Genomic DNA, 14,469 nt, shown 5'->3' on the forward strand with positions numbered 1-14,469 from the left:
ATTGGATTTTAAGATGATCTTCGCATCAAGTGCCCATTGCAAGTAATTATCTCCAGAGAGACTTAGGGCAGCAAAATCCAAGTTGTTGATTTTCGACATCTGAAATCATATGTTTCATAATTTAGATTTAAAAGTGTTCAAGCGAATGCAATAAATATGCTCAAGCAATCCGGATTGTAGGTATGATGCAAATAGGTCATTCGTATATGATGCATACATGTTCAATCTTAGCATTCGGATTCTATATGCAATCAGTTCGTACTATTATGCATGCATGATGCAAACAAGCCGCACGGCTACAATCTTAGCAAACGGTTTTCTAAGAGTTCAATGTATAATTGCAATCAAGCAGTCGAGCAATGCAACAATTAGGGTTCATTCAAGAATGTATGAAAACTATCAATACTAGCCGGATCATAATCAAGATGAGAATGCATAAATCATTTAACCTAGCAATCGATTTCTATTTCAATTCAAGCATTCGGTTTAATCAATCAAACAAGATAGTATTCGGTTTTAATTTAAAGACATTAGGGTTTCGATCAAACAATCAATACGACTTCAATTTGAAAATCATTCAATCGGTTTTATCAATTCAAACAACCAAATTCAAGAATGAGATTATCAATCCTAGCAATCGATTTCTATGTGATCAAATTCAATACGGTTTTAATTAATCAAGGCTAGCATACTATATCCAAACATACAATCATACAAACAATCAATTTCGATCTCATAGATTAATTATGGTTTGGATAAAATCGATTATGCATTAGCTTTAGGGTTTTAATTGATTTCATGCATAGCATGCATTACGCATGTATGCGGCTAAGGGTATTAGGAAACGATTTTGATCCTTAGATCAATTGGGGTTTAGGGAATCAAACTTATGATTATGAGCTTCGATTTACTCAATGGGGTTTTGATCTATTACCCTAGGGTTTCGATTAGGGTTTAAGGGTTACCTTAACCTCAAGTAGGGTTGAATGGACCACCAATGAGATGAGGATCGCGAGCTGAACGTTGAGATTGATACGCAAACGAGCTGAGGTCGTCTAGAGCTGGAGCGTATCTCGAGCTGTCCTTGCTGGTATCGGGAACGCGAGCTGAAGCTGAGATCGTCTGATCACGAACGGAAACAAGCTATTATTGCGAGTGGTATCGAGTCGTCTATCGCGAGCTGACTGAGATCGTGTCTCGGGATCGAGCTGAGACGGTCTGAGGTCATGAGCTGGGATCGTGTCACGAACGGGAACAAGATGGGTATTAGGTTTAGGGTTTGTGATCGGGAGTTCTCAACGGTTAGGGTTTATCATCGAGGGGATTATGGATTCGCCGGCTAGGGTTTGTTTAGCTCAGTTGGTTAGAGCGTCGTGCTGATAACGTGTTGTGAAACTAGAGTATAAAATTTGTGTATTCTTGTTTATGTTATTTCATAAACATAAAGTGTGTCCTTTATATATAGGGAATTACACCGTCATAGATTAATAGAAAGACTAAAGAAAGAAAATACAAATATGGAAATAGTACAAATCATAATCTAATAAGGAAAAAGCAAGATGATGTTTCTCTCTCTTTCTCTCTCTCCTCACGGCCGACTCTCCCTCTCTCTAGCATTGGGCCGGTTATGGACATCCAAAATATGATTTATAACACTATTAGGCTAATTTCTTTTTTGCGCCATCTTTTCTTCTAATACGCTTTAGTATTTTCCAAAAGAAATCAAATAAATAGTTTTATAAACAAAAACAATTTAAAAAATAATAACTACTGATGAAATACCTATATCAACTTTTTGGTATTTTTTTCCAGTTTTAAAATTGTTTAAATCATAATTTTATATTTTGTTCTACAAAAAGTAGAATATACATTCTACACAATAGAAAATGTAATCTATTTTTTTTCATTGAATCTAATATGTTTAGAATATGTGATCTACGTAAATAATAATAATATAAAAATATTTAGAAAACACATTTCACGCTTAACCTATCGTTCTAAAATATGTAGAATCCGAAATCTACACAGTACTATAAATCTAAAATCTGTAGAAGTCAGAATCCACACATTGCTATAGATCTAAAACTATTAGAAATCAATTTCAAACATGTTTATTGTGTTCTACATATAGTAGAATACAGATTCTACGGATAAGGATAACCAGTTCCAAAAATATGGGGAGAGAACATTTGGAAATATTCAGTTTCCTTATATTTACTAAATCATTTAAAAAAAAATTGTGATTTATAAAATCAATTTATAAATTTAAAAAATTAAAACATCAATTTGAAAACTTCTTATCACGTCATCTTCTTCTCCCCTTTGTTCTTCAATGAGAAGAGAAAATGGGTTTGATTGATTAGAAATCGAGTTTTAAGAGTTCAACCCGTGTTTGTTCGGTTCAAATCAAGTGGGAATCAAACCGGATTTAACCGACGAAAACAAGGAAATCGATTTGAAAGACTTACCTGGGCACATGATCGATCGATCCCGAAGACGCGACCGATCGAAGGAAGTGGGATCGAGCTTATGCGATCGACTGACCTCGGCTTGTTCGATCAGCATATGCTTCGCATATTTTCGTTGTTGTGGATATATTTATCAGGATCGAACGGTTTCTTACGGGATCGATCAATCCCTTTGAGAAAAAAAGCTTCAAACTTTAGTTTTTTTTTGGGATTTTTAAATTTTTTAAAAATTATTTTAGTTAAAAATGATATTTTAATATTTAATAATTGTTTTATTAATTGTAATTTCAAATTTTTAATTGAAATTAAGGGTAGTATTGTCATTTTAAAATATTTAGACTAATATATATATATATATAAAGTTGGATTTTTCTCTTCTTTTGACAAGTGAGAAAGAGTTTTTCGACACATGTCCTCATATTTTTTTTTTTGTATTTTAGATCCCTCTTCTTTTATACTATTATTATTTAGTCCATCTTTTTCTAATTGTGCACTATCTAATCATTCTCACACTAACCTTCATCGTAATTTGATAATCTATTTTATTGGTCACTAAAATTCAAGAAATAAGTAAAATAATATAAATATATTTTAAATTTTTAATTTGTTGACAACTGAAAATTTCTTAAAATTTCACTATTTTATAATTTTTACTATTTTCTATTATTTCAGTTACAAACTATATTTTTATTAAACTATTAAAATCACAAAATAACTAAATTTAAACCTAAAATCTCAACAATCATGGAGAAAAACAAAATGTCATATTAATACTATCTCAATAAAGGTCTGGAACGGAAAAGAGATCAAGACCGAAGACTAACTTACCTTACTGGACCTTAAAGTGTCTTGGCCAAAACAAATAGAAATAAAGAAGGATATAAAGATAAAATCTGAAACAAAGTGATCCCCATAACACAAAGAAGCTTTATCAAGCACCAACAAAATCAGCAATACACCGGTGCCGTCTTCGAGCCATGAAAAAGAGCATAGAAATCAAATCACCAAAAACTAGATCTTAAAAACCAAGACGAGCAGGGACTATTAACGGTAAGCCAACAATGAGAAAGACAACATCAAAAGATTAAATTCTGATCCAACCCAAGGATATATAATTTCTAACATCAGCTGAAATCTAAAGAATAAGAGGAGCATCCAATATTGAATGGAACAGCCTAAAATGATGCGAGAAACAACCGCACAACTGGGAAATCCTAAACCCGATCTACAACAAATACCAGAAATCTCAAGGTGAAGAAGGCGATAAAGAACAAGAGCAGGAGGTGAGTCTTTTTTGGTGATGGTGAGAAACACCGCATACGAGAAAGATAAACAAAATACATAGATGTTGACGGCTTAATGCCTAAATATGAGAAGAAAACAAAAAATATCTTAAAAGTTATAATGTTCAAAAATATGAAAAAGATAAAAGACAATTTTATCTTAGAATCAACAAATACATAAATGCAAAGTTATTGAAATTCAATATATTTTTATACTAGAAGCTCACTTGACTACCAACAAATACTATACACACAAAACGCATTATTGAAAAATAAAGATAAAATATATTAACATATCACTACTACTACTACATAACACAATAAAAACACCAAATAATGTTCTTAACAAATAAAAGTGACCACATAATTACATTATCCAAAAATAAAACAACAATAAAACAATTTTATGTGCGAAGCGCGGACATCCCCCTAATATAACATAAAGTAAATGAGATTAACCTAGTAGGACATAATTATCATTTTTGGCCTAAAAAACTAATTTACCCAAAAAAATTAAAAAAGCAAACTGCACTTTAAGATGGTGATTATGAACTAGTTCCAACTTGCAACTAAATTCAGATGTAAGATTAAAAAAAATATTCAGATATAAGAAGATTAATAGTTTAATACAAGTATGCAATTTACCAAAAAAAAAAAAAAACACAACACGAATCAATTGTAATTTTTTTTTGTTGGTTTGTAAAATAAAAATCAAATTCTGGTTAAGAGAGTGTTGGTTTAGCTATCGAAAGACCACCTGGTTTACTAATTAAAAAAAAAAAAAAAAATCTCTTCTCACATTTTGTCCACCTTCCAGATCTGATCTGAGCTGAGCTCACCGAACGCTCACGGGAAGGGAAGGAGAGGAAACACTTGATCGGAAGAAGAAGCCTAACAATCCAATCAAGAATGGAGCAGCTGAAGACAATCGGGAGAGAGCTAGCGATGGGGTCGCAAGGAGGGTTCGGCCAGTCGAAAGAGTTTCTCGATCTGGTCAAATCGATAGGCGAGTCACGATCCAAAGCCGAGGAAGACCGCATCGTCCTCAGCGAGATCGACATACTCAAACGTAAGCTGCTAGAGCCGGACGTCCCCAAGAGGAAGATGAAAGAGTACATCATCCGCCTCGTGTACATCGAGATGCTAGGCCACGACGCCTCCTTCGGTTACATCCACGCCGTCAAGATGACTCACGACGATAACCTCCTCCTCAAGCGCACCGGCTACTTAGCCGTCACGCTCTTCCTCGACGAGGATCACGATCTCATCATCCTCATCGTCAACACGATTCAGAAAGATCTCAGATCGGATAACTACCTCGTCGTCTGCGCCGCGCTTAACGCCGTCTGTAGGTTGATTAACGAGGAGACGATCCCGGCGGTTTTGCCTCAGGTGGTGGATTTGCTTAATCACGGGAAAGAAGCTGTGAGGAAGAAAGCGATCATGGCTTTGCATAGGTTTCATAGGAAGTCTCCGTCTTCGGTTTCTCATTTGGTTTCCAATTTCAGGAGGAAGTTGTGTGACAGTGATCCGGGAGTGATGGGCGCTACGCTTTGTCCTCTCTTTGATCTCATTAGTGAAGATGTTGCTTCGTATAAGGATTTAGTCTCTAGCTTCGTCGGCATTCTTAAACAGGTCACTGAGAGAAAGTTGCCAAAGAGTTACGACTACCATCAAATGCCTGCACCTTTCATCCAGGTTCGCCTTCATATGTATGCCCTCAGATTTTGGGGGTTGCAGGCGATTTAGTAATGATTTCAATTAAACAAATATATATTTTTTTCAAATTTGGAGGTGAATGTTTCATTCGGCTTTGTCCTGGACCGGCCTTGTATGTGTGTTTTTACTTTTTGTAATTGCTGACATCAAGTTTGTCACTTTTAGATCAAGTTGCTGAAGATAATGGCGCTGCTGAGTAGTGGTGATAAGAGTGCGAGTGAAATGATGTACATGGTGCTTGGAGATTTGTTCAGAAAGTGTGATTCCTCTACCAATATAGGAAATGCCATCCTTTATGAGTGTATTCGATGTATCTCTTGTATTATTCCAAGTCCCAAGCTGTTAGAAGATGCTGCTGAGGCTATCTCCAAGTTTTTAAAGGTTTTGTGTTTCTCTGACATGTATGTGTATATTTTAAGTTATGATTGTATCTAAATCCTGTGGTAACTATTTGTAGAGTGATAGTCACAATCTGAAATACATGGGGATTGATGGTCTTGGTCGATTGATAAAAATAAGCCCTGACATTGCTGAGCAGCACCAACTTGCTGTGATAGATTGTTTGGAGGTGAGCAGCTATAAAGGACACTTCCTTTAGTTGTTTGTTTTCGTGTCAGCACTGATGTTTCTTTTGCTGCTACTTTCCAACAGGATCCAGATGACACACTAAAGAGGAAAACTTTTGAATTGTTGTACAAAATGACCAAGTCCTCCAATGTAGAAGTGATAGTAGACCGAATGATTGATTACATGATTAGTATCAATGACAATCATTACAAAACTGAGATAGCATCTCGCTGTGTTGAGTTGGCTGAACAATTCGCTCCAAGCAATCAATGGTTTATCCAGGTACAAGCCGACCTCCCTTGGACACTTCCTACTTATTATACTTTTGTTTTGGTTGACAGAAATTTAAAATTGCTCATACTGCAGATCATGAACAAAGTCTTCGAGCATGCAGGAGATTTGGTGAATATTAAGGTGGCACATAATCTCATGCGTTTGATTGCTGAAGGATTTGGAGAGGACGATGACGATGCAGACAACAAGCTTAGATTATCAGCTGTATGTTGTTCATTCCATTTGTGTTCGTTCTGCTTTTGTGTACAAAGAGATTGGTGTTGTAGTTTTGGTGATATATGGACTCCTCTTAGACATAAATGAGTTGGTATCTCAAATGGTAATCTTACAGTTAGGAGTAACTCTGATCATCTGTCTTACTTCCACATTTTATTTCGTTGGTTGAGATACTTTGTTTTTCGTATTGTGCTTATGAGTGTGCTTTTCTTGATGCAGGTAGAATCATACTTGCAGATTATCAGCGAGCCAAAGCTTCCATCCCTGTTTCTTCAGGTCGAATTTTGTTTTCTGACCTCTCCACTTACCTTTTGCACATTAAATCTATGCTTCTTAATTTTGGGTTTAATATCCAGGTCATTTCTTGGGTGTTGGGAGAATATGGCACTGCTGACGGGAAGTATTCTGCCTCCTATATAAGTGGAAAGCTGTGCGATGTGGCTGATGCATACTCAAGTGACGAAACTGTTAAGGTAGTTCCGCTGCATTCAAATATGATTCACCTATAAACCTTTGCCTGTTTAGTTGTTTTTCCTGTAGTGTAGCTTCTTGCTAGATTCGAGTTCTCTTTGAGATCTCCGTTAATGTTAGCTTCATAGGGAAAACATAGTGAAGACTGAATGCATTGCAAATGTGACGAATCCATTGCATGCTAACTCGCCAGTGTAATAAATCTACAACTTTCTTATTTATAGATGTCTGATCAAGGATTCTTTACTAGTACATGTACATACGAGTGATGATATTACATCTTACCGCAATCCATTTTTTTCTGATTGAAAGGTGGTAATTGTTTTCTGTCCTCTTTGAAGGGATATGCTGTTTCTGCACTAATGAAGATTTATGCATTTGAAATTGCATCTGGGAGAAAAGTGGATGTTTTGCCAGAGGTCTGTATCTTTAAACGTTTCTGGAATCGAAAACACGATCTATACCCTGCTTTGTCATGGACTGATTAGTTTTATTAATGCAGTGCCAATCTTTGATCGAGGAGCTACTTGCTTCACATTCAACAGATCTGCAGCAACGTGCATATGAACTTCAGGCTCTCCTTGCTCTAGATGCCCGTGCTGTGGAGAGTATACTACCTTTAGATGCTAGTTGCGAGGACATCGAGGTAACCTTTTCTCTTCATGCATATTCCCTTGTAACGTGGATTTCTTGAATCTTATAGTCCATTTTTCTGAATTTAGGTTGATAAGGATCTTTCATTTCTCAATGGCTACATCCAACAAGCTATTGAGAGTGGAGCGCAACCATATGTTTCTGAGAGAGAGCGCTCAGGAGGAATGTTTGAAACAACCGATTACCATTCTCAAGATCACCATGAAGTTACATCTCATGCTCTCAGATTCGAAGCCTATGAACTTCCAAAGCCATCAGTACCATCACAACCTTCGGCCGCGCTTGTTCCAGTACCTGAGCCTTCTTATTATAGCGAGCCACACCAGCCAATTTCAACTTCTTCTTCGGTGTCTGAACGAGAGTCATCAGAAATCAAGCTGAGACTCGATGGAGTTAAACAAAAATGGGGTAGACCCAGCTATCAGTCGTCCACATCCGCTTCTTCTTCTACTCCTCCGCAAGCAGCAAATGGTACCAGTACTCACTCGGATGGTGGTGGAGTTGTCTCCTCATCTAGCTCAAAACCTCGAAGCAGTTATGAATCAAAGAAACCAGAAATCGATCCTGAGAAACAGAGACTCGCAGCATCCTTGTTTGGTGGATCATCATCATCGTCAAGATCTGATAGAAAGTCATCTTCTGGTGGTCACAAACCCGCAAAAGGAACAGCTAACAAACCACTTGCAACCGTCCCCAAGGAAAGTCCAATCCCTGTACCAGACTTGCTCGACTTTGACGAGCCAACTGGCACAAGTGATGTTGCAGCGACGGATCCTTTTAAAGAGTTGGAAGGGCTTATGGAGTCTTCAAGGCAAGATGGTGGTGGTTCAACCGATGTGATGGGACTATACTCAACAGATGCAAGTGCACCTGTGAAGACAACCACAAGTGTTGACTCTCTCTTATCAGAGCTGTCTGATAGCTCCAGAGGCACATATCATCAATCTCAAACCACAAAAGGACCAAACTCAAAGGAAGCTCTGGAGAAAGATGCTCTTGTTAGACAGATGGGTGTGAACCCAACAAGTCAGAACCCTACACTGTTCAAAGATCTCCTCGGCTAGCAGAACCATTCTCCAAACCAAACCTTCCATTGACTCACATAATCATCATCATCAACATCTCCCTCACATTCCCATATTTGGTTAATGCGTTGTGGAATTTGTTGGTAATGCTTCTGATTCACATTCTCAAGTCTCAACATCGCCACACTCGCATATATTTCTGATGCTTGGAGATTAGTAACGTGTCTGATTTTAAGAACAGGCTTTCTGTTGTACCTATGTTCCTTGGAGATTTTTTTGTTTTCAATGGTTTCTCTTTTTTTTTTTTTTTGGGAGTATACAGTGAATGGTTACCGTACGGCTGTTGGATTTTGGAGCTTATCTTGTTTGTGTCTATAAAAGAACTTTTGGTATTATTATAGGCGTGATGGATACAAAGTTATTACAAGCTAAGCTCTGTACTGAAAATGTTTCTCGCACCTTTTTGGTATGCACTTGGCTGTTTTTAAATTTTACCACGTTAGGAACAGTGTTACTTCTATCATTTTGGGTTTATCTTCGTATGCGTTCACATACCAACTTGAAAATCAATCACATAAATTCATTGAAACAAAAAAAAAGGGAACGCCAACTTTATTGAAGTCATATGGCTGTTTAAGCCTGTTTAAATGTATTTCTTTTAACTGTAGATAAGATTTGTTTTCTGCAAGTAACTTGTGTAAAACATCTAATATCAAGTATTAAATCATCTAAGAAACTATCGCGTACTGATGCTCCTTTATCATCATCATCATCTGCACTACTTGCAAACAAACAAAACTAGGCCTCACTCAACAGAAGTGAGAAACGATTGGATGCCAAAAATAATGAAAAGCATTCCACCAGAAAGAGCAACCTGCAACAACAACACCATTAGAACCGAGTTTAGTTCTGTTGTTTCGAATGTAGAAAGGATGTTCTCTTACTATTCGTTCGGATATTTGAGAAGCTAAGCTCTTTCCTCCAATCACAGCAGCAGTGGTGCACAATAGCTGTGCGCTGTCTAGGCACAAGATTAGTCAGCAACATTGCTTTCAAACACAGAACGACTGTAGTGGTTTTACAGTGAAACTTACACAATTCCGCCAAGGACCACCCCAAACGGATTTTCATCTGCGGCTAAACCAATTGTAGCAAGCTATTGAAAAGGAAGAAGTTATGGTGAGCTATGTACAGCATTTAAAGATTTGAGTCAATTAATCGAGTAAGTGAGAGCGCTAAACCTGACTCTTGTCACCAAATTCACCAAAGAAATTAATCGAAAATGCCTGCAAGAAGAGATGGAGATACAAACACATGAAACTAATTTCAGAAAGGTTTACTGCTTTTTTTTTTTGAGAGAGAAGATTCTGAGAGGCTCTTCAATTTTACCTTGAGAAAGATTGGAGAGAAGAATTGTGTGAGGAACGGCCTGTTCTGCTTTTTGTTTTCATCTTCAATCTACAATGACAAGAGGTCGTTTGGTAAAAACATAGCACATACAATCAGTCTGTAATCTTGGGTTTTTTTGAGTTCCATACCTTACTGTTGTTGTTATCTTTTGTAGCTTTACCATTAGCCTTCAAATCAGAATCCTGTGATAATACACACACACACACACACAAGAGAGTCAAAACCAGAAAAGCATTGATCTAAAATGTGAGAAGGAGAGCGTGCGGAAAGACGAAACAGACCAGTTCTGCTTCGACTTCAGCCAATTCTTCTGATTCCCTGCCAAGCAAAGAAAAAAAAATCAGATAACCGCAATAATCTTGGATGTCAAATAAAAATAATTACCCTCCTCCTTGTTTAAAACCGTCGGACAAAGACCAAAGCCCGAACCCAAAGAACAACAATGTTGTTATGTGATGGGTCCATTTGCGAGAGATCTGCAAGTGGAGAGTTTGAATCAGCATTTAGTAAAAGATTGAAAATGTCCCTCACAAAAGGGAACTAGTAAGAAGAAAAAAAACCTAAATCAAACTACAATCTGAGCAGGTGCAAGCAGAAGCCAAAAACAAACCAAATTTGGAGCAGCCCATCCAACAGTAGCAGAGAGGATAGTCATGACCTAGAGAATGAGAAAAGGACATGAACTTCCAAAAAATCTCACTGAAACCAGTAAGTCAAACTGAGTCAAGAAAACGTACGATAAGAGCGGACACACAACCAGCCAACACAAGTCTCCTCGGATAACGCATCGCCAATATCTGTTTGAAAGAACAAAAGGATGCAAATGTTGACTTTAAACACTCAAAGCAAAGCAAAGATGAACACAAAACTTACAGCAGCAGCGAAAAACGTCTTGTCGCCAATCTCCGATACAAAAGTCATCGCCAGTGACTTGGTAAAACCCTAAATAAATAAAAAAACTAAAGATTAACCATCCCACAGAGAAAAAAATAAAATCGACAGATATCTTTTGACTCTACCTGCAAAACCGAGCTCATGGCTTCCGAATCAGCTTCAAACTCCGAAAACTTCCAGCTGATTGATACAGGAGTGAAAAAGATGAATGCTTTTTATTTTTCTTTTAGGGGTGAATTTGATTCGATTCGGATTCTTCAGCCCTTGAGATCTTGCCACCTGACACGATAAATATCGTGTGGGACCCAAGAAACCTAACTAGAGTTTAGAAAAGATGCTAAAAATAAGAAAATGTGTTGTTCCTTGGGTTTCGTCACTGTGGATATATATGCCTTTTACTGCGCATCACCGATAAAGACTTCACCCATGTTTGAGATTGCACTAGGCGTGAGTAGGACGGTTGGTGTATGCCTAGCGAGTTGTTAACTAATCGGAGATTAATCAGAGAGTACTTGGGAAGTAGTTATTTGTACTTTTTGATTATAAATATATGTATATGTACTAACATATCTGAAAACTACTGAAAACCAAACATAAATACATCATAGTCCAATAGTTCGGGATTTGTTTGATGTTTTAAGATATAATAGGTTCGAATCTTAGCAGAGGGGTCTTTTTATTTCTTTTTATTAGTGTGATTTAAGAAAAAGAAAAAAATAAAAACTACTTAAATTTGTCCCACATCGACAAACTAAGAGAATGAGAGGTGTTGAGGTTCCCTGTATATACATGACAAGGTCTCTCATCATTTCCAAGTCGAAATGGGCCTGCTTGTAGCCCGATTTTCGTCAATTAAGTGTAGTTTTATGGCAAACTGATTTATTGAGCCGATTTGGCCCAATTCGCGGCGGAAGATCCGCGCCAAGCGCCTAGTCGGGCGCTTAATCGGCTAGGCGCCCGCGTTTTAGAACCTGGGACGTCACATGAAAATATATATATATATATATATATATATATATGTGTTTTCAACAGAACTTGCAAGTTTTTGTCTCCCTGCCTCAAAACTGATTGGTGAAGATTAAAACTAATTACTCCTTCTGGTGAGCTAGACGTTCTAGATAGTTCTAGATAGTATTACCATAGCACAGACGTTCTAGATAGTATTACCATAGCACAGCGCATGTCCTTTTTTTTTGTCAAAATCATGGTTATAAGTTGTGGACGATTTGCTTGATCAAAACGTAGCAATCTACTTCCCTTAAACCATTCAAGTCGAATTTGGTTTGTTGAAAGGAAATCTATTAGCCAAACTAAAGTCCTTACTTGGTAAACTAAGAAATGAAAATATTGGAAACAGAGACTTTGCTCACAAGAACATGTAACAAAAGGAATACAATTTTACTTCATAGTCAAGCAACCAAACTAGCGTTTTACATCAACAAGCCAATGAAATAGCAAGCATCACAAATAACAGGATTAAAAGATTTATATATATCACTAATATATAAATGCAGTTCATAGCCAGCAATCGAAAATGGCGTTTTACACAAACAAACCAAGGTAATATGCAAAGAACACAAATAATATCGAGGATTATAAGATTATATATCACTAATACATTTGAAAAAAAAAACAATTCATGATTGTGCAACTGCGGCACCGTCAATGGAACGAAGCGCTTGGTTTGCAAAATATCAAACATCAACATCAACATCAGGGTCCTCGCTCAAGTCCACCAAACACTGACGTATTGTTTTCTCCACCACCTACAATTTTTTTTTTGATACAACCAAAGTTCAACAACCTGCATTATATATTCGATGCAATTGTGTTATATTTTTAATCTCTCATCTTAGTGATTGGTCGACTATGGGGATGAGGGATTGCAGAAGTTTTGCAACATTGAACTTGACGTTTGGAACTCTGCACAGATTATTAGCACAACAACACGTCAAAACTAAGATGTTTTCTTGAAGAAGTTAGCCAAAGTCATCTCTATTGTTATTACCTGTCTTTTGATGCCTCAACCACCACAGGAAGAAACTTAGAGCATGTGATTTCAGATCCCAATACAGGATCCATGAGAGATATTGCTCGTAGAACCATCATCCTATGTAGGTAGTGCGGATTGCTTACCATCTCCAGTACCTGTTTACATTGAAAGAACAAAAGAAAAGGTCCAATATGGAACTCTACATATGCAGCTCAAACAATACCGATGTTAATGAGAATAAACATGTGGAACTAAGTGTTGCATTGCCCATTCAGGACCAAACTCCTCTGCAAGGCGCTTTAGGTTGTTTGCTGCAGCTTCACGAATAGAGTAGACCTGACAGAGGAGAGAGGAGAACAACGTTAATATCCCGAATCACAAGTGGATGATTAATTAATGCCAATATGAAAGGATTCAAGGTGAACCTTGTCTTGCAGCCATTGCATGCAAAGAGCTCCAAGCTTGTCATCAAAGAATCCTATACCTAACTGGCTAGCCAACAGAGGAACGTATTCAATTATAGCAAGTCGAACCCTCCAGTGTCGATCCTCAGCAAGCTCTACAATCGCTGGTAACAAAGATTGTGATAGCAGATCGATCCCAATAACCTAGTGGTAAAAAATATTCAGTTACGAGTTGAAAAAAAAATGAATCAATATGAGTATAAGTAGCTAAGTTGTGAGACAAGAGAAGCGAGATGCAGCAAACCTGGTTGACTTGGTCTAACTTGCTTATGATATTGAGCCGTACATCAGGAAATTCATCTTTCACAAGGGAAAGAAAAATTGGTAGCAGATGCTCAATGGTTGAATCCTGCCATTGAAGATTTTAATATGTTAATATAATTACTGATAAGGTAAACATGATGTGGAAAATGTTATCTATCTTCAGTTTCATACCTTGCCAAGGATAGGAGCCATCCCCATTATTACAGAAGCAAGAGCAGAGCGGACATGTTGAGATGAATCGGTTGATAATTCCTGCCAAACAAGAGTTGGGATAACATTATTACCATGAGACATGTCATCAACTCATCATACAACATGCTTGTATGGTATTTGAGGAGTGATATCTTGCATATTTACATTGTTTTATCCATTCACCCATGTGTATTTTGATCATAGACTAGGATTTAGCCATGTTTAGGTTGCATTTTGCATATATGAGTCTTTATCAGGTATTGGCGTACCACATGGAGTTCTTGGAGGCATTTGGGTACATTTGGAGCTCAAAAGAAGTGTTTAAAGCGATTAACGGACGAGCAGCGCACCAGAGCAACCTCACCGGAGCGACGCCGTGAAGTCGCTGTGACACACATCCCGGAGCGATCCAGCCAGAGCGACATGGAGAGGTCGCTCGCGTTTCTATCGTGAGACACCCCTCTCAGAGCGACTTGCCAGAGCGACGCTCCGAGGTCGCTCGCGTTTCCATGGCGAGACGACACAAAATGAAGCCCGGAGCGACCTCTCAGAGCG

General features: G+C 37.6%; 2 protein-coding genes and 1 pseudogene across 3 annotated transcripts; 1 reads left to right on the plus strand and 2 right to left on the minus strand.

Moving 5' to 3' along the window:
- Nucleotides 1-4,530: 4,530 nt before the first annotated feature.
- LOC106294808 (AP-4 complex subunit epsilon-like) lies at nucleotides 4,531-9,144 on the plus strand. 2 transcript variants are annotated; one of them, XR_001260910.1, is made up of 11 exons: nucleotides 4,531-5,449; nucleotides 5,636-5,851; nucleotides 5,928-6,038; nucleotides 6,122-6,319; nucleotides 6,404-6,535; nucleotides 6,767-6,823; nucleotides 6,904-7,020; nucleotides 7,360-7,437; nucleotides 7,521-7,664; nucleotides 7,741-8,937; nucleotides 9,036-9,144. XR_001260910.1 is itself a non-coding variant. In XM_013730475.1 (10 exons), exons 1-10 carry the CDS (start codon nucleotides 4,661-4,663, stop codon nucleotides 8,734-8,736), a joined length of 2,838 nt encoding a protein of 945 aa, XP_013585929.1. In that variant the 5' UTR covers nucleotides 4,531-4,660; the 3' UTR covers nucleotides 8,737-9,029. The 2 variants fall into 2 exon arrangements, 1 of the variants encoding a protein (XP_013585929.1); XM_013730475.1 differs by lacking the exon at nucleotides 9,036-9,144 and having other exon boundaries at nucleotides 7,741-9,029.
- Nucleotides 9,145-9,293: 149 nt separating this feature from the next.
- LOC106294809 (GDT1-like protein 4) lies at nucleotides 9,294-11,300 on the minus strand. The gene is made up of 12 exons (XM_013730476.1): nucleotides 11,127-11,300; nucleotides 10,981-11,049; nucleotides 10,845-10,904; nucleotides 10,718-10,765; nucleotides 10,492-10,583; nucleotides 10,389-10,425; nucleotides 10,236-10,289; nucleotides 10,087-10,155; nucleotides 9,939-9,983; nucleotides 9,792-9,853; nucleotides 9,642-9,714; nucleotides 9,294-9,571 (listed from the first exon to the last, which is right to left on the minus strand). Exons 1-12 carry the CDS (start codon nucleotides 11,142-11,144, stop codon nucleotides 9,503-9,505), a joined length of 696 nt encoding a protein of 231 aa, XP_013585930.1. The 5' UTR covers nucleotides 11,145-11,300; the 3' UTR covers nucleotides 9,294-9,502.
- Nucleotides 11,301-12,638: 1,338 nt separating this feature from the next.
- LOC106294086 overlaps nucleotides 12,639-14,469 on the minus strand; it is an 8,201-nt pseudogene continuing 6,370 nt past the window's right edge.

This window comes from Brassica oleracea, chromosome C5 (genome assembly GCF_000695525.1).
Source record: "Brassica oleracea var. oleracea cultivar TO1000 chromosome C5, BOL, whole genome shotgun sequence".
In the NCBI taxonomy this organism is placed as follows: domain Eukaryota; kingdom Viridiplantae; phylum Streptophyta; class Magnoliopsida; order Brassicales; family Brassicaceae; genus Brassica; species Brassica oleracea.

Bases quoted from the DNA above. Each gene is read 5' to 3' on its own strand.
- LOC106294808 (XM_013730475.1), top strand. From the start codon at position 4,661: ATGGAGCAGCTGAAGACAATCGGGAGAGAGCTAGCGATGGGGTCGCAA. The intron at 6,039-6,121 runs GTGAGCAGCTAT...ACTTTCCAACAG, and splicing joins CTGTGATAGATTGTTTGGAG to GATCCAGATGACACACTAAA. The intron at 6,320-6,403 runs GTACAAGCCGAC...CTCATACTGCAG, and splicing joins GCAATCAATGGTTTATCCAG to ATCATGAACAAAGTCTTCGA.
- LOC106294809 (XM_013730476.1), bottom strand. The intron at 10,905-10,980 runs GTAAGTTTTGTG...TCTTTCAAACAG, and splicing joins AGACGTTTTTCGCTGCTGCT to ATATTGGCGATGCGTTATCC. The intron at 9,715-9,791 runs GTAAGTTTCACT...GTGCCTAGACAG, and splicing joins GTGGTCCTTGGCGGAATTGT to CGCACAGCTATTGTGCACCA.